The sequence below is a fragment of the Lithobates pipiens genome, unplaced genomic scaffold, assembly GCF_037356315.1.
Source record: "Lithobates pipiens isolate NorthernLeopardFrog02 unplaced genomic scaffold, aLitPip1_a1.2 Scaffold_22, whole genome shotgun sequence".
NCBI classification, from domain to species: domain Eukaryota; kingdom Metazoa; phylum Chordata; class Amphibia; order Anura; family Ranidae; genus Lithobates; species Lithobates pipiens.
Window position 1 is genome coordinate 344,716,470 of NW_027507784.1, and position 18,890 is coordinate 344,735,359.

The 18,890-nt window shown below is 48.1% G+C and overlaps 1 protein-coding gene across 1 annotated transcript in view; it reads right to left on the bottom strand.

The window, feature by feature from the left end:
- Positions 1-7,977: 7,977 nt before the first annotated feature.
- The window catches only part of HSPBAP1 (HSPB1 associated protein 1), a 156,905-nt gene continuing 145,992 nt past the window's right edge, over positions 7,978-18,890 (bottom strand). The window contains exons 7-8 of the mRNA XM_077449727.1: positions 18,259-18,369; positions 7,978-9,205 (exon numbers count right to left, since the gene is read on the bottom strand). Of these exons, the coding sequence (XP_077305853.1) occupies positions 8,306-9,205; positions 18,259-18,369 (1,011 nt within the window). The 3' untranslated portion in view covers positions 7,978-8,305. The remainder of the gene's footprint in view (positions 9,206-18,258; positions 18,370-18,890) is intronic.

The following is an 18,890-nucleotide window of genomic DNA, read 5'->3' on the forward strand; positions in this document are numbered from 1 at the left end:
TCCAATTTCCCGATGAAGGCGGCGTGGTTAACCTTCAGCAAACGCGTCCCAATTGGCTCACACAGCGGTTGGACTGACAGCTCCCCTCACTACTCCAGCTGGACACATCGTCTTTGGGCGGACATCCGATTTCTGGATATACCATCGCCCGACGCCAGTCTCCCTGCATGGACTCCAGGCTCTTGTGCTGCATTAGGCCAGTTTGGTGCTTTCTTCCCTTCCCTTTCTATGATGATGGACCTTAGATTGTAAGCTCCTTGGGGTTCAGACTGATGAGGGACCTTAGGTTGTAAGCTTCTTGGGGGCAAGGACTGATGAGGAATTTTAGATTGTAAGCTCCTTGGGGGCAAGGACTGATGAGAAATTTTAGATTGTAAGCTCCTTGGGAGCAGAGACCGATGAGGGACATTAGATTGTAGGTTCCTTGGAGGTAGAGACTGATGAGGAATCTTAGATTGTAAGATCCTTGGGGGCAGAGACTGATGAGGGACTTTAGATTGTATGTTCCTTGAGGGCAGAGACCGATGAGGAATCTTAGATTGTATGTTCCTTGAGGGCAGAGACCGATGAGGAATCTTAGATTGTATGCTCCTTGGGGGTAGAGACTGATGAGGGAGCTTGGGCTGTTAACTCCTTGGGGGCAGAAACTGATGAGGAATCTTACATTGTAAGCTCCTTGGGAGCAGGGACTGATGAGGGACCTTAGATTGTAGGTTCCTTGTGGGCAGAGACCGATGAGGAATCTTAGATTGTAAGCTCCTTGGGGGTAGAGACTGATGAGGGAGCTTAGGTTGTGAACTCCTTGTGGGCAGAGACTGATGAGGAATCTTAGATTGTATGCTCCTTGGGGGCAGAGACTGATGAAGGAGCTTGGGTTGTGAACTCCTTGTGGGCCGAGACTGATGAGGAATCTTAGATTGCAAGCTCCTTGGGGGCAGAGACTGATGAGGGACTTTAGATTGTAGGTTCCTTGAGGGCAGAGACCGATGAGGAATCTTAGATTGTATGCTCCTTGGGGGCAGAGACTGATGAGGGAGCTTGGGTTGTGAACTCCTTGGGGACAGAGACGGATGAGGAATCTTAGATTGTAAGCTCCTTGGGTGCAGAGACTGATGAGGAATCTTAGATTGTAAGCTCCTTGGGGGCAGAGACTGATGAGGGACTTTAGATTGTAGGTTCCTTGGGGGCAGAGACCGATGAGGGACTTTAGATTGTAGGTTCCTTGGGGGCAGAGACCGATGAGGAATCTTAGATTGTAAGCTCCTTGGGGGCAGAGACTGATGAGGGACCTTAGATTGTAAGCTCCTCAGGGGCAGAGACTGATGTGAGCAGCTGTCGGCTCCACATATAGGACGGCGTGAGATTACGGAATACACTTCTATAGTCTGACAATTTCCCCCACGAATATTTACGGCATCCAGCACTGAAATGAGATTGTGGTAAAACAATCGCGGAATTGCGAGGACGGCTGTTTCCGCCTGGAGAGGACCATAAAACCGAAATGGAAGAGCAGCGCTCAATGTGTCGTCCTGCGGCATGACACAATTCTCACTTACAAGACGCAGCGCCATCGGTGGGAAGAACGTAAAACGAATGTTGACTTTGGCGAGTTGCAGCCCCCACAGATGTATCTTTACTGTCCGTTGGAAACCGATGTCTCCGCTTCCCTCGCCGCCGCCATAATTAATCTCAGCGACAGGCATCGATGGGGACAAGGCGGACAAAGCGATGTTTGCATTGAGCTCGGGAATGAAGAAGTTTTATTCACCGGTGGAAAGACTTGTTTCATAATCACCTATGGGCCCCTGGAGCCAAGGGCCACATGGCTTCGATGAGCCTGTGTGTGCCGCGGCGGAGTCTGCTGGCATTAATGGACGACCGTTGGGCCGCATGGATGTCAGGACAGTAAATATCGCAGAATTGAGGCCGGAAGTGTTGGGAGGGGGAGATCTGTACGAGGGACGGAATATTTACTTTGCAATATAAAATGATACATTGTATGATCTTCTTATTGCAACATCTCGTCAATTCGATATCCTGCTAACAGAATCAGTTTATCAGCAACGAAAACTTCACCGCTAGACGTTCCTTGCCCAGAACTCCTAGAGAATTGTGGGTAAGGAGTGGAACTACAGTCCCGATTTTTAGTGCTGGACAGATTGTAGAGTGGTTGGGCCCCCTGTCAGGCTTTTATTGCTGTCTTTGATAGAAAGTAATGGAAAAAAAAGCTAAAATGTTGAGTTGTCACCAGAACAGGAAGAGAGAGGAAATCTTCCAATGGGGACACCTCTTTAAAACAGGAAGTGGAGGGAAATCTCCTAAACGGGACACAGAAAAAAAAAAACTGACAGGGGTTTATTTATCCCCTAATCCAAGGTAGGCTTCACACCTATACCTGAACCTCTGCTGAAAATGCTAGTTTGCCTGGCTATCAGGCTGATGGTCTAGAGCAGGGATATGCAATTAGCGGACCTCCAGCTGTTGCAAAACTACAAGTCCCATCATGCCTCTGCCTTTGGGTGTCATGCTTGTGGCTGTCAGAGTCTCGCTATGCCTCATGGGACTTGTAGTTCTGCAACAGCTGGAGGTCCGCTAATTGCATATCCCTGGTCTAGAGACAAACTGGAGATGCGGCGTCTCTCTCACCGGCCCTTCGGAGACTCACATCCTGAAGATTGTAGAGATTTCTCTGGTTTTCTCTCCTGCTGCCAGTTTTATTTATACCGGGGCCCCTCTGTTCCTGGTGGGCGGAGCTGACTCCTCCCCTCAGGATCTGCATCCAAGCATCATTGTGGTGTTCATTGTTATCAGGAATGACGGCGAAGGAACTCCAATATTTAGAGTTGTCACCAGAACAGGAGAAGGTAAATGTTTCAATGGGGACACCTGTCTATGGGCTTGCCTTGATTCACTGGCATTGCCATCCTCTGAAGAGCGGTCCGTGGTGGACTGCTTTTACTGAGGACCTTTGACGGGTGGTGAGGGGGTGTCAATCTCCTTCTTACTGCCCGTTTTAACCCCTAAAAACCCTCAACCACTCACTGAAGCTAAATGTGACGGGGGGGGGTAAGATTTGCTGTGCCCCAATGGAAAGAATCTTTGCCGTGGCATGGGCACCCTGCAGCCCGCTACCTTTACACTTTTACAGGGAGCCGTTGGGGGGGGGGGGGGGGGGGGCGGGGTTGTGTTGCAAAAATGCAGCTCATCCGTATTTTTAAATGCCCCCCGACTACAAGTTTAAGTGAGGCTAAAGAGAGGAATTCTCATTTTAAAAGGACAAGTTTACCTTTAGTTACACTTGCATTTAGTGTGTAACTCAGTGGCGGCCCGCCCATATGGGGTGCCGCTCCCTAACCCATGCGCCCGGCCCCTAATCTACATGCAGGGGCGCCGGACACATGGATTCCAATGGGGGTCTTTCTTTTATCATTTAGAAGCGCATGATTAGAGCTTGAGGCTCCAATTGGCTTAAGAAAAGGTGGGCTCCCAGTTTGTGTGACAATAGCGGATATTTGCTGTGGTCTTCCTGATTCTCCTTGCGGCCAATCTGGAAGCTGGTCCAAACAAAACATCCTGCCCCCCCCCCCAAAAATACAGCACCAGCCACCACTGGTGTAGCTAAACCCCCCCCCCCCCCCGACGGCTTTCACACCGAGCCACGGGGGGCGTCGGCAGTAAAGCGGCGCTATTTTTAGCGACGCTTTACAATCGTTTTAGCAGCGCTATTTGGCCGCTAGCGGGGCGGTTTTACCCCCCCCCACTAGTGGGCAAAAAGGGGTTAAATTCACCTGCAAAATGCCGCCGGTATTGCAGCGCTGCCCCATTGATTTCAATGGGGAGCAGCGGTGGAGGGTGAGTTCATTGCTCCTTCACCGCTCCAAAGAAGCTGCTGGCAGGACTTTTTGTGATGCCCTGCCTAGCGCACCTCTCCAGCCCTCGAGTGAATGGAGCTGCTTTTTTCAGGCGCTATACAAGCGCTATTTTTAGCGCTGTAGCACCCGAAAAACACTGGCAATGTGAAAGGGAAAGCAGCAGCCCCTCAACTGTGACAATGGGCGGGGGGATCCTCTCCCCTCACCCACTGTCACAATTTAAAAACAGCGCAGTTGCGTGGGCCTCCACCTGTACAACCGCGTCATTTATTCACAGAGTCCTGCGAATGAATGAACTACAAATCCCATCTCCCACTGCGGCAGACAGCTTGTAGTTCTCAATGAACTGTGGGGGCGCTAGTGAGCACCCTGGTAAGTTCATTGATTATTCCTGGACTTCAGTAAGGCTCCGATCACATTTGGCGTTTTGGGATCTCGGGCAGAATCGCTGCCATCTCAAATCGCTCTGAAATCACAAAACGCATATTGGAGGTGCCATTCATTCTCAATGGCACTTGAAACGCGGTGTGCGATCGCGGCAAACCGCAATGCGTGAAGCTGGTCACCCAAATGAAGCTCCTAATCATTTTTTGGGGCGACGAGCTTCGTGTGTCGCGATTGCCATGCAATTTATCGCACAATAGTTGCAGCAAAAACAGCACTGCATTTTAGATGCCGTTGCAAATGAATGGCACCTCAATATGCGTTTTGCGATTTGAGATCGCGGGCAGAGTCGCTGACAGATCTCAAATGTGAACGGAAGTCTAACTGTCTGTATGTACGGGAGGTACGGGGCAGACAGTTGTACTGAGTGTCTGCAGGAGCCTGACATTGCACCCAGGGAAATGCTGAACGCGTGTGCAATGCTCTGCAGGCTTCAAAGAAAAAAAAAAGATAATAAATGCAACATTGTACCTGGAAAGAAAATAAAATAAAGTGTATTTATTTATTTGTTTTTTTAAAGGCAAACTTATCCTTTAACCACTTGCAGACCGGACCAATTTTCTGGTTAAAGACCAGACCACTTTTTGCGATTCGGCACTGCGTCGCTTTAACTGACAATTGCGCGGTCGTGGCGACGTGGCTCCCAAACAAAATTGACGTCCTTTTTTTCCCACAAATAGAGCTTTCTTTTGGTGGTATTTGATCACCCCTGCGGTTTTTATTTTTTGCGCTATAAACAAAAATAGAGCGACAATTTTGAAAAAAACGCATTATTTTTTTTACTTTTTGTTATAATAAATATCCCCCAAAAATATATAAAAAAACACTTTTTTCCCTCAGTTTAGGCCGATACGTATTCTTCTACATATTTTTGGTAAAAAAAATCGCAATTGGTTTGCGCAAAAGTTATAGCGTTTACAAAATAGGGGATAGTTTTATAGCATTTTTATTAATAATTTTTTATTATTTTATTTTTTTACTAGTAATGACTGCGACATTATGGCGGACACATCGGACATTTTTGACACATTTTTGCGACCATTGTCATTTATACAGTAATCAGTGCTATATAAATGCAGTGATTCCTGTGTAAATGACACTGGCAGTGAAAGGGTTAACCAGTGGGTGGCAGTGTAGGGGTTAAGTGTTCCTAGGGGTGTGTTACTAACTGTGGGGGGGGGTTGGGCTTTCATTTAGTGAACACTGATCTCTGCTCCAATCACATGGAGCAGAGATCAGCGTCACTAGTTGCTAGGCAGAATAGACAAATGTTGTTTACACAGCATTTGCTCTATTCGGCCGCTCCGTGAGACGATCGTGGGGATGCCCGCGGCGATCGAGTCCGCGGGACCCGCGACCGGACTCACGGGGGTCCCGACCAGCGCGGGAGCGCGCCGGCGGTGGCGCGCTCCCGATGGCAGGGCGGCATTGAATATTGGACGTACCTGTACGCCAATATGCCTGCCCGTGCCATTCTGTCGATGTACATCATCGTGCGCTGGTCGGGAAGTGGTTAAGGTATAACTAAAGGCAAAACTTTTTTTTTTTTTTAGTTTTTTTTTTTAGTTTTGGATGGAGTGGAGATGGATTAGACCCTCTGTCAGTTTTTATTGCTGTCTGTGTCCCCATTATGGAGATTCACCCCCTCTATTTGTCCTGTTTACCGTTATCATTGAAAGTGAAAGAAAATCTAAAATTTTGGGTTGTCCCCAGAAAATGAATAGAGGGGAAATCTTCCAATGGGGACACTAGTTCTGGTGATCTGGGGGGGGGGGGGGGTCCCCAAGAAATTCCCTTCATTTGAAGGGATTTCCTCTCACTTCCTGTTTTTGGCTATGGGACAGGAAGTGAAGAGAAATCTCTGCAATGGGACACAGATGGAGAAAAAAAATAAATCTGACTGGGGTTATAACCCTCCATTACTCTATCCAAAATGAAAAAGAAAGTTTTGCCTATAGTTCTACTTTTTCCTTTCCTAAAAACCTAAAATCCAATGAATGAAAGGGGCGGGCCAGGGACAGTCAGGCTGGGGGAGGAAAGAGCTAGAGGATGCTGGATGTCCTCCAGCCAGGAAACGAGGCGGGGCTCTATCCGATTTGCTGCAGCTTCTAATGCACATTGTGAGAAGCTCACAGTGTGCAACGATATCAGAGTAAGCTATTTCCACCAGGAGAGGAGGCTGTAACCCTGTGCAAGACTGTAGGGAAGGCCGAAGGGAGGATTTATATCCCTGAAAATTAAAGTTTTAAATTCTAAACAGTTCACGTATAAAGTGGTTGTAAACCCTCCATATACCCAGGGAAGTGTCTGACCTCAGGTGATACACAGAGATGAAACAAATCCTCCTACATAAGTTGTACCTTTTTATCTGCAGTATTCTCTTCTCTACAGCCTTTCTAAGTGCTGAGTTTATACAGCTTGTCTGAGATTTCAGAAAGCAGGGGTGAGGTTACACTCTGCAGAGCTCAGTGAGAGCCAATTGAAGGGAAGGGACACACCCCTCCTTCACACATCAACAGAGCTGAGGTTGTCAATCACAAGCTGTGTGCTGGAGCTCCCTCCCATGCAAAGCCTAATGAGAGCAGATTGGAAGGAAGGGACACCCCCCTTCCCCCTTTACACAGGAACAGAGCAGGAACAGAGCTGAGGCTGTCAATCACAGGCTGTGAGATGGAGCTCCCTCCCATGCAAAGCCTAATGAGAGCAGATTGGAAGGAAGGGACACTCCCCCTCCCCCTTTACACAGGAACAGAGCTGATGCTGTCAATCACAGGCTGTGAGATGGAGCTCCCTACCATGCAGAGCTCAGTGAGAGATGATTGGAAGAAAGGGACACTCCCCCCTTTTACACAGGAAAAGAGCCCAGGCTATCAATCATGGGCTGTGTGCTGGAGCTCATTCCCATGCAGAGCTCAGTGAGAGCTGATTGGAAGAAAGGGATACCCCCTTCACACAGCACACAGGTACAGAGCCAAGGCTGTCAATGAGGGGCTGTGTGCTGGAGCTCCCCCCCATGCAGCGCTCAGTGAGAGCTGATTGTAAGATAGGGACACTCCCCCCTTTATACAGGAAAAGAGCTAAGGCTGTCAATCACAAGGTGTGTGCTGGAGATCCCTCCCATGCAGCGCTCAGTGAGAGCTGATTGGAAGATAGGGACACTCCCCCCTTTATACAGGAAAAGAGCTAAGGCTGTCAATCACAAGGTGTGTGCTGGAGCTCCCTCCCATGCAGCGCTCAGTGAGAGCTGATTGGAAGAAAGGGACACTCCCCCTCCCCCTTTACACAGGAACAGAGTGGAGGCTGTAAATCACAGGCTGTGAGATGTAGCTCCCTCCTATGCAGAGCTTAGTGAGAGCTGATTGGAAGGGACACACCTCCTTCACACAGCACACAGGAACAGAGCCAAGGCTTTCAATCACTGGCAGTGTGCTGGAGCTCATTCCCATGCAGAGCTCAGTGAGAGCTGATTGGAAGAAAGGGACACCCCCCTCCACACAGCACAGGTACAGAGCTTGGGCTGTCAATTATAGGCTGTGTGCCAGAGCTCCCTCCCCTGTCACCTTTTATCTCTTGGTGTCAGAAAAACTTGTCAGAAGTCTGATAGCAGAGGAAGGAGGCAGCAGCCAGAAATGACACTCTGGACCGAGACAAGTACACACTATAGAGGGATATGCCTTGTTCATATTTGATGTCTGAGGTTTACAAAACACTTTAAATTACATTTTTTGAACCAATATTTTCCGTGAAAAAACAAACAAAAAAACCTGCAAAAATTGCTACAAAATTTTGTTACCCAATTTTTTCTCGCTCACACAACTCAATTCTGAACATCGACATAGAAAAACAATCATTCTATATAAAAGTCTGGCTGGTTGCTGAACGCTGGATTTCCGATCGCTCAGGCGCCCGTCAACTCTTCAGATCCGACGGCGGTTTTATTGAGCGCCATCTAGCGAGCGGACAAATGTTTTAGCGACTTGCTCATGTGACTACCTAGACGGCCGGGTCAATAGTAGCTGAGCCACCAAGCGGACAACCCGAGGGTTCACCAAACAGTCGAGTACCGCGTCGCTGGTAATCGCGTCCGCTCCAGGACTGGCCTCTCTTGCGTATTCTTTCCCTCGAGTCTCCGCCTTTCCTCTTGCATCTTCTTTCTCTCGAGTCTCCGCCTTTCCTCTTGCATCTTCTTTCTCTCGAGTCTCCGCCTTTCCTCTTGCATCTTCTTTCCCTCGAGTCTCCGCCTTTCCTCTTGCATCTTCTTTCTCTCGAGTCTCCGCCTTTCCTCTTGCATCTTCTTTCTCTCGAGTCTCCGCCTTTCCTCTTGCATCTTCTTTCTCTCGAGTCTCCGCCTTTCCTCTTGCATCTTCTTTCCCTCGAGTCTCCGCCTTTCCTCTTGCATCTTCTTTCTTTTGAGTCTCCGCCTTTCCTCTTGCATCTTCTTTCTCTCGAGTCTCCGCCTTTCCTGTTGCGTCTTCTTTCCCTTGAGTCTCCGCCTTTCCTGTTGCGTCTTCTTTCCCTCGAGTCTCCGCCTTTCCTGTTGCGTCTTCTTTCCCTCGAGTCTCCGCCTTTCCTGTTGCATCTTCTTTCCCTCGAGTCTCCGCCTTTCCTGTTGCGTCTTCCTTCCCTCGAGTCTCCGCCTTTCCTGTTGCGTTTTCTTTCCCTCGAGTCTCCGCCTTTCCTGTTGCGTCCTCCTCACCTGGCGCAGGTAACACAGGGAGGAGATATTGGCCAAAGCGGCTCCCGATGACCTCTGAAGACCCGTTCGCCCGTCTCTTTTTCAGTGGTGGAGCGTCCTCGTCACCCTCGCCCGTCGCCCTCTTGCGCTCCAGGTAGGCGGTACACGCCCGGTTAAGGTAGTCCAGGTTGGTTCCATGAGAGGTGGCGGCTCCCTGCGAGGAAGAAGAAGAGAAGGGTTAATGGAAGTCAGGCTCGCTGGCCTTCTATTATTCCACAAATCTGCCTAGGCTACACTTCTGTCAACTTTTCACATAATATTTATATTCTCGCCGAGTTCCGCCGCACGGCCGGATCAGCATATTTTCCCCTTCAGAAGGCCAATTACATTTCTCGCCCCGCTCCGCGTCTACGCTCCGGGGTGATGGAAAGATTACTAAACCGCCACGTCCGAAAAACTTTGTGTTTAATGCTGATCAATCGGCGTGATTTTCCCTCCCGGCTGTTCGTTTACTTAAAATGATACAAAAAAAAGGAAACGATGGCGGTACGCGTCGGCCGGTGAGGTTGGGGAGGGGGGGGGGGGGTCCTTGGGTTTGAAAGGCATTGATTTGCAGGAAGCCGAAACCATCAGGTGAGCGCTCTGCGCCCCCGTCGATACGCGGAATAAAGCCATAGATAATCCATCGTGCCTGGGAGGGCGGCTGGATGAGTTTTATCCCGCTCAGCGGGGGAGGAGGGGGGGGGGTCCTCCAGCGCATGCAAAAGAAAAATCGTAATTATAAAAAGCGCTAAATTCAATAGCCGCCGGCGTGAAGTCCATAGAGCGTAGAGGAGCGCGGATCAATTTATAATTAATTCTATGAAGGGCGAAGTCTCAGAGACCTCAAATATAGTTCTGCCTAATCTGTTAGTATTATCAACCCAAACATTTGTTTGTTTAGCGGTGAAGGGTTAGAGCCTCTGAGAAGTCTTTATCCACTATTAAAAGTCGAAAAAAAGTTTGCAGTCCAAGGACCAAAGCTATGGAACCCTCTACCCGCGGACATACGCCCGGAAGAAAACCATCTGGCCTTCAGGAAGAAACTCAAGACCCATCTCTTCTGAAGACCAAGACGGACACTGCGCCTTGAGACCCATCTCTTCCGAAGACCAAGACGGACAAAAGCGCCTTGAGACCCATCTCTTCTGAAGACCAAGACGGACACAACGCCTTGAGACCCATCTCTTCTGAAGACCAAGATGGACAAAAGCGCCTTGAGACCCATCTCTTCTGAAGACCAAGACGGACAAAAGCGCCTTGAGACCCATCTCTTCTGAAGACCAAGACGGACAAAAGCGCCTTGAGACCCATCTCTTCTGAAGACCAAGACGGACAAAAGCGCCTTGAGACCCATCTCTTCTGAAGACCAAGACGGACACTGCGCCTTGAGACCCATCTCTTCTGAAGACCAAGACGGACACTGCGCCTTAAGACCCATCTCTTCTGAAGACCAAGACGGACACTGCGCCTTGAGACCCATCTCTTCTGAAGACCAAGACGGACAAAAGCGCCTTGAGACCCATCTCTTCTGAAGACCAAGACGGACAAAAGCGCCTTGAGACCCATCTCTTCTGAAGACCAAGACGGACAAAAGCGCCTTGAGACCCATCTCTTCTGAAGACCAAGACGGACAAAAGCGCCTTGAGACCCATCTCTTCTGAAGACCAAGACGGACACTGCACCTTGAGACCCATCTCTTCTGAAGACCAAGACGGACAAATGCGCCTTGAGACCCATCTCTTCTGAAGACCAAGACGGACAAAAGCACCTTGAGACGCATCTCTTCTGAAGACCAAGACGGACAAAAGCGCCTTGAGACCGATCTCTTCTGAAGACCAAGACGGACACTGCGCCTTGAGACCCATCTCTTCTGAAGACCAAGACGGACAAATGCGCCTTGAGACCCATCTCTTCTGAAGACCAAGACGGACAAAAGCGCCTTGAGACCCATCTCTTCTGAAGACCAAGACGGACAAATGCGCCTTGAGACCCATCTCTTCTGAAGACCAAGACGGACACCGCGCCTTGAGACCCATCTCTTCTGAAGACCAAGACGGACAAAAGCGCCTTGAGACCCATCTCTTCTGAAGACCAAGACGGACAAAAGCGCCTTGAGACGCATCTCTTCTGAAGACCAAGACGGACAAATGCGCCTTGAGACCCATCTCTTCTGAAGACCAAGACGGACACTGCGCCTTGAGACCCATCTCTTCTGAAGACCAAGATGGACACTGCGCCTTGAGACCCATCTCTTCTGAAGACCAAGACGGACACTGCGCCTTGAGACCCATCTCTTCTGAAGACCAAGATGGACAAAAGCGCCTTGAGACCCATCTCTTCTGAAGACCAAGATGGACAAATGCGCCTTGAAACCCATCTCTTCTGAAGACCAAGACGGACACTGCGCCTTGAGACCCATCTCTTCTGAAGACCAAGACAGACAAAAGCGCCTTGAGACCCATCTCTTCTGAAGACCAAGACGGACACTGCGCCTTGAGACCCATCTCTTCTGAAGACCAAGACGGACAAAAGCGCCTTGAGACCCATCTCTTTTGAAGACCAAGACGGACAAAAGCGCCTTGAGACCCATCTCTTCTGAAGACCAAGACGGACAAAAGCGCCTTGAGACCCATCTCTTCTGAAGACCAAGACGGACACTGCGCCTTGAGACCCATCTCTTCTGAAGACCAAGACGGACACTGCGCCTTGAGACCCATCTCTTCTGAAGACCAAGACGGACACTGCGCCTTGAGACCCATCTCTTCTGAAGACCAAGACGGACACTGCGCCTTGAGACCCATCTCTTCTGAAGACCAAGACGGACAAAAGCGCCTTGAGACCCATCTCTTCTAAAGACCAAGATGGACAAAAGCACCTTGAGACCCATCTCTTATGAAGACCAAGACGGACAAAAGCGCCTTGAGACCCATCTCTTCTGAAGACCAAGATGGACAAAAGCGCCTTGAGGTGATTTAATTTGCATATGTAGCGCTATATAAGTTATTCATTCATTTATTCATTCACTAGTGTGCTCTTATTAGGTAAATTAAAGGCACTTTAGGGTTTCAACATAAAATAAGCCCTTATGTTGCTTTCTTGTAGCCCTGATGAAGGAGGGAAACCAGCGGACCCCCTGAAATGTGTTGGAAATTTACTTTTAACCAGTTGTGGACATTGGATGTCTTACATCCAAAAAAAACAATATATATTCATGGAAGTAAACATGACGTGTGCAGTGCAGAGCTCCCTCTCACATTTGTCACAAATTCCTGGCTGTCAAAATGACAGCCGGGAGTTGCTTTTTTAATACAGGACCTGTGAAATTTGCTGCTGTCACAATAACAGAGCATCTGATACAGTCTTAAGAGACATTGCTCAGACCAGAGTTGGGGTAAATGTATGAGGGGAGCACTGACGTAAAACCCTTGGCATTTTCCCACCCTCCCCCTCCCCCCGGCAGCCGCAAGTGGCGCACACAAGTAACATTGTTTAGAAACATTGATCAGATGAAGAGCGAGAGAGATACAAAGTAACATTGTTTATAAACATCGTTCAGATAGGAGATAGAGCGATACAAAGTAACATTCTTTATATAGGAGATAGAGTGCTACAAAGTAACACTGTTTATAAACATCCTTCAGATAGGAGATGGAGAGATACAAAATAACATTGTTTACAGTGCATTGAAAAATTATTCATACCCCTTGAAATTTTCCACATTTTGTCATGTTACAACCAAAAACCTAAATATTTTATTGGGATTTTATGTGATGGACCAACACAAAGTGACACATAATTGTGAAGTGGAAGGAAAATTATAAACGAAAAAAATAAATATGAGAAAAGTGTGGGGGGAGGGGCATTTGTATTCAGCCCCCTTTACTCTGATACCCCTAAGATCTAGTGGAACCAATTGCCTTCCAAAGTCACCTAATTAGTAAATAGAGTCCACCTGTGTGTAATTTAATCTCAGTATAAATGCAGCTGTTCTGTGAAGCCCTCAGAGGTTTGTTAGAGAAGGATGACTATTAGTCGTCTCTCCACAAATCTCCACAAATCTGCCCTTTATGGAAGAGTGACAAGAAGAAAGACATTGGAGAAAGAAAGTCATAAGAAGTCCTGTTTGTAGTTTGTGAGAAGCCATGTGGGGAGGGGGCAGCAAACATGTGGAAGAAGGTGATCTGGTCAGATGAGACCAAAATTCTACTTTTTGGACTAAAAGCAAAACGCTATGTGTAGGGAAAACGAACACTGCCCATCACCCTGAACACACCATCCCCACTGTGAAACATGGTGGTGGCAGCATCTGTCAGGGCTGGGCTCAGCCCTTCCTTCTCTGAGCTGGCCATTCAGCTGTCGGCAAATTGCCAGCTCCGATCTCTTCACAGTGACTCACCTGTTGATGATATCCTGTTCGTCGGTCCTGCCTACTTAAGCCGTCCAGCCCAGATGATCTCTGCATTCGCTATGGTCACATCTCTAGAGACACTCTCCTAAAAGCAGCGGCAACCCTGATCATCTCACAGGTCTGATAATCTGACAGAAGTTCGCTGCTTTTAAAATCCAACATCTAACCAGTCCGATGGAGTTCTAAGGTCTTTATTTCACTATAAAAACTCACTTGTTATAAATACGTGTAAAATGCAAAACTCCAGTGGGTGTACCAACATGTCCTCTTTCCCCCTTTCTTAGTGTATCCTTACTGTGGACGAATGTGGGGTGTATCAAGATGGTGGCGTGACGGAATGTCACTTCCGTAGCAAACTGCGATGGGTCTCCGAATATGTAATTACATGGGCTCAGATCAGGCTGCAGATGGGCACAGATCAGGCTGCATCGATGGGGGAGATGGGCACAGATCAGGCTGCATCGATGGGGGAGATAGGCACAGATCAGGCTGCATCGATGGGGGAGATGGGCACAGATCAGGCTGCAGATGGGCACAGATCAGGCTGCATCGATGGGGGAGATGGGCACAGATCAGGCTGCATCGATGGGGGAGATGGGCACAGATCAGGCTGCATCGATGGGGGAGATGGGCACAGATCAGGCTGTAGATGGGCACAGATCAGGCTGCATTGATGGAGGAGATGGGCACAGATCAGGCTGCAGATGGGCACAGATCAGACTGCATCGATGGGGGGAGATGGGCACAGATCAGGCTGCATCGATGGAGGAGATGGGCACAGATCAGGCTGCAGATGGGCACAGATCAGGCTGCATCGATGGGGGAGATGGGCACAGATCAGGCTGCAGATGGGCACAGATCAGGCTGCATCAATGGGGGAGATGGGCACAGATTAGGCTGCAGATGGGCACAGATCAGGCTGCATCGATGTGGGGAGATGGGCACAGATCAGGCTGAAGATGGGCACAGATCAGGCTGCATCGATGGGGGAGATGGGCACAGATCAGGCTGCAGATGGGCACAGATCAGGCTGCATCGATAGGGGAGATGGGCACATATCAGGCTGCAGATGGGCACAGATCAGGCTGCATCGATGGGGGAGATGGGCACAGATCAGGCTGCATCGATAGGGGAGATGGGCACAGATCAGGCTGCATCGATGGAAGAGATGGGCGCAGATCAGGCTGCATCGATGGAGGAGATGGGCACAGATCAGGCTGCATCGATGGGGGAGATGGGCACAGATCAGGCTGCAGATGGGCACAGATCAGGCTGAATCGATGGGGGAGATGGGCACAGATCAGGCTGCATCGATGGAGGAGATGGGCACAGATCAGGCTGCAGATGGGCACAGATCAGGCTGCATCGATGGAGGAGATGGGCACAGATCAGGCTGCAGATGGGCACAGATCAGGCTGCATCGATGGGGGAGATGGGCACAGATCAGGCTGCAGATGGGCACAGATCAGGCTGCATCGATGTGGGGAGATGGGCACAGATCAGGCTGAAGATGGGCACAGATCAGGCTGCAGATGGGCACAGATCAGGCTGAATCGATGGGGGAGATGGGCACAGATCAGGCTGCATCGATGGAGGAGATGGGCACAGATCAGGCTGCAGATGGGCACAGATCAGGCTGCATCGATAGGGGAGATGGGCACAGATCAGGCTGCAGATGGGCACAGATCAGGCTGCATCGATAGGGGAGATGGGCACAGATCAGGCTGCATCGATGGGGGAGATGGGCACAGATCAGGCTGCAGATGGGCACAGATCAGGCTGCATCGATGGGGGAGATGGGCACAGATCAGGCTGCAGATGGGCACAGATCAGGCTGCATCGATGGGGGAGATGGGCACAGATCAGGCTGCATTGATGCTCACTGACCCTTATTTTGCTTCAAAGTGGTTTATTTAAAAAAATGCGTGCGTGTTATACGCTGATAAATACGGACATTTATTTGTATAATTTATCATTTTCCTTCCACTTCACAATTATGTGACACTTTGTGTTGGTTTATCACATAAAATCCCAATAAAATAATAACATTTATGTTTTTGGTTGTAACATGACTGTAATGGGTCCCCGTCACACTCCGCTTGACTGCTTCCCTCAAACACCGCTTCCATCCAGTCAGAATACAGATATCAGATATTACAACCGCTGACAACCACAAACAAGGAAATACTTGTTTGGTTGCTGAACATGGAACTGTTTATTAGAACAAGAATACAAGTCTTATATACAGTTGAAGAGCCCCCCCCCCCTCCCCCCACTCATATTACTCTAACAGTAATTAACAGCTAATTAACTAATCATTTCCAGACTAGGTGACTCGGAGATATGACCTTTCAGGTCCTTGTCGTCTCCAAGATCACTGACTATACAATATACATTATCATGAATATCAACACAGAACGCCTTCACACAATAGCAGAGTTAATTAACACAAACAACAACGGGTGAAAGACTCTTAGAGCCGTATCTACAATAAACAAATTATAACAGACAACAGACAGACAGGTGGCTGGGGTTGATGACATCAGCATCTTCTATGAGTGCCAAACATTATGAAGCGGTCACTTCTAATATGGCAAATACAGGGTTCCCAGAGTCTGGGTTTTTTGGGGGGGGGGACATGGACTTGAATCCAAAGTAACATTACTTCAAGTCCCCAGGCATACACCTCACAGAGAGTATTGTTCCCTTAAAATCCGGGGGCCCATAATGAGTAGGCAAGAGGCTTGCTCCTAGTACTCTCCAAAAAGCCCCTGCCCCGGCTAGGTCTGTCACAATGACAAAATGTGGAAAATTTCAAGGGGTGTGAATACTTTTTCAAGGCACTGTATAAATATAAGACAAAGCAACATTGTTTATAAACATTGATCAGATGACGAGCGAGAGATACAAAGTAAGGCCCTTTCTGCTGATCTTTGCTGAGGAGGCGGATGGCTGGTTCGTGTCCGCTCCACTAATGCAGAGTGGACACAGACACAGCCCGCTACCCTCTATGGGTGGTCGGATGCAAACTGACCACCTGTCTGTTTACACCCGACTGCTATCCAATCTGTTCGGAACGATCCTCATCCGTCTGTTTTTAGAGGACAGGATCGGATGTCGGCGGGTGTCAACGGACACATGTCTGTTGTCACCCGCCACTCCATAGAGGAGACTGGAGGGTCCGATCAGGTCCGCCTGAAAAAAAAGACAGGTGGACCTGATGGGGCCCTAACATTGTTTATAAACATTGATCAGACAGGAGATAGAGAGATACAAATTAACATTGTTTACAAACATTGATAAGGCAGGAGACAAAGTAACAAAGTAACATTGTTTATAAACACTGATCAGACAGGAGATAGAGAGATACAAAGTAACTTTGTTTATAAACATTCATCAGACAGGAGATGGAGAGATACAAAGTAACTTTGTTTATAAACATTCATCAGACAGGAGATAGAGAGTTACAAAGTAACTTTGTTTATAAACATTCATCAGACAGGAGATAGAGAGATACAAAGTAACTTTGTTTATAAACATTCATCAGACAGGAGATAGAGAGTTACAAAGTAACTTTGTTTATAAACATTCATCAGACAGGAGATAGAGAGTTACAAAGTAACTTTGTTTATAAACATTCATCAGACAGGAGATAGAGAGTTACAAAGTAACTTTGTTTATAAACATTCATCAGACAGGAGATAGAGAGTTACAAAGTAACTTTGTTTATAAACATTCATCAGACAGGAGATGGAGAGATACAAAGTAACTTTGTTTATAAACATTCATCAGACAGGAGATAGAGAGTTACAAAGTAACTTTGTTTATAAACATTCATCAGACAGGAGATAGAGAGTTACAAAGTAACTTTGTTTATAAACATTGATCAGACAGGAGATAGAGAGATACAAATGAACTTTGTTTATAAACACTGATCAGACAGGAGATAGAGAGATACAAATTAACATTGTTTACAAACATTGATAAGGCAGGAGATAGAGAGATACAAAGTAACTTTGTTTATAAACATTCATCAGACAGGAGATAGAGAGTTACAAAGTAACTTTGTTTATAAACATTCATCAGACAGGAGATGGAGAGATACAAAGTAACATTGTTTATAAACATTCATCAGACAGGATACTTTTGTATCTGTTTTAATAATTTGCAGATCGAAGGATTTAGTAAGTAAGTAAGTCTGTAGGTGCCATACCTGGCTGATTACTGTGGAAGCTGAAAGTTACTGTATAGGCACCGCTACTACAGGGATCTCTACTAGCTTCCGGGCCACGTGCCAAGTGGCTGCCTTGCTGCTTAGTCGCCACCCCTCGCCCTCCACCTTGCGAGAGGAATAAGATGCTGCTTCTCCTGGCTCCTCCCACGTCACGTCCACTGATGCATTTCGCCCCACCCACATGGCTTAATCATAGAGCACTAATAATGATTTCTGATTTTACAGGTAAAGGATAAAACCTGTGGCATTACATCTCAGAAACAAATTCTTTACACTTCCCCTAAAAGCCGCCCCCGGGGAGTGTGCAATTACAGAGTTTTCATGTCACTACCCTGTTCAGACTTTAGACAGCTGGAGAACATTAAAACAACGTTCCCCCCACCTTTCAATGCTCACCCCTCCCCCCCACCTTTAGCTCCACCTTCTAATAAGCTCCACCCAACTACCACGCAAAATCTATTCCCCTTGCAGGCCTGATTTCAACTTTCACCTGGTATGTGGCAACTCAAGACAGATTTCACATCCTTACACTTGCTGAAATGTCAATGTTACCTTCTGTGATTTATCAGCCGATCGCACTCACCTCAGTGGGGTTCAGCCAGTCATTGGGGTGCACAGAAGTATCAGCAGATTTAAAGGCGCACACCACCATCCGTGTTATGGCTTCTTCTACACGAGCCTCATCGTCCCACTCCTCCATGGAAAGAATAAAAGAAACATAAAATACACTTATACTACATTATACAACTATTATTATACATTTATATAGCTCTGACATGTACCGCAGTGCTGTACAGAGAGCCAGTCACATCCGTCTCTGTACCAGAGGAGCTTACACTCTAATGTCCCCTCCCCCCACAGTCACATCCGTCTCTGTACCAGAGGAGCTTACACTCTAATGTCCCCTCCCCCACAGTCACATCAGTCTCTGTACCAGAGGAGCTTACACTCTAATGTCCCCTCCCCCACAGTCACATCAGTCTCTGTACCAGAGGAGCTTACACTCTAATGTCCCCTCCCCCACAGTCACATCAGTCTCTGTACCAGAGGAGCTTACACTCTAATGTCCCCTCCCCCACAGTCACATCCGTCTCTGTACCAGAGGAGCTTACACTCTAATGTCCCCTCCCCCACAGTCACATCAGTCTCTGTACCAGAGGAGCTTACACTCTAATGTCCCCTCCCCCACAGTCACATCAGTCTCTGTACCAGAGG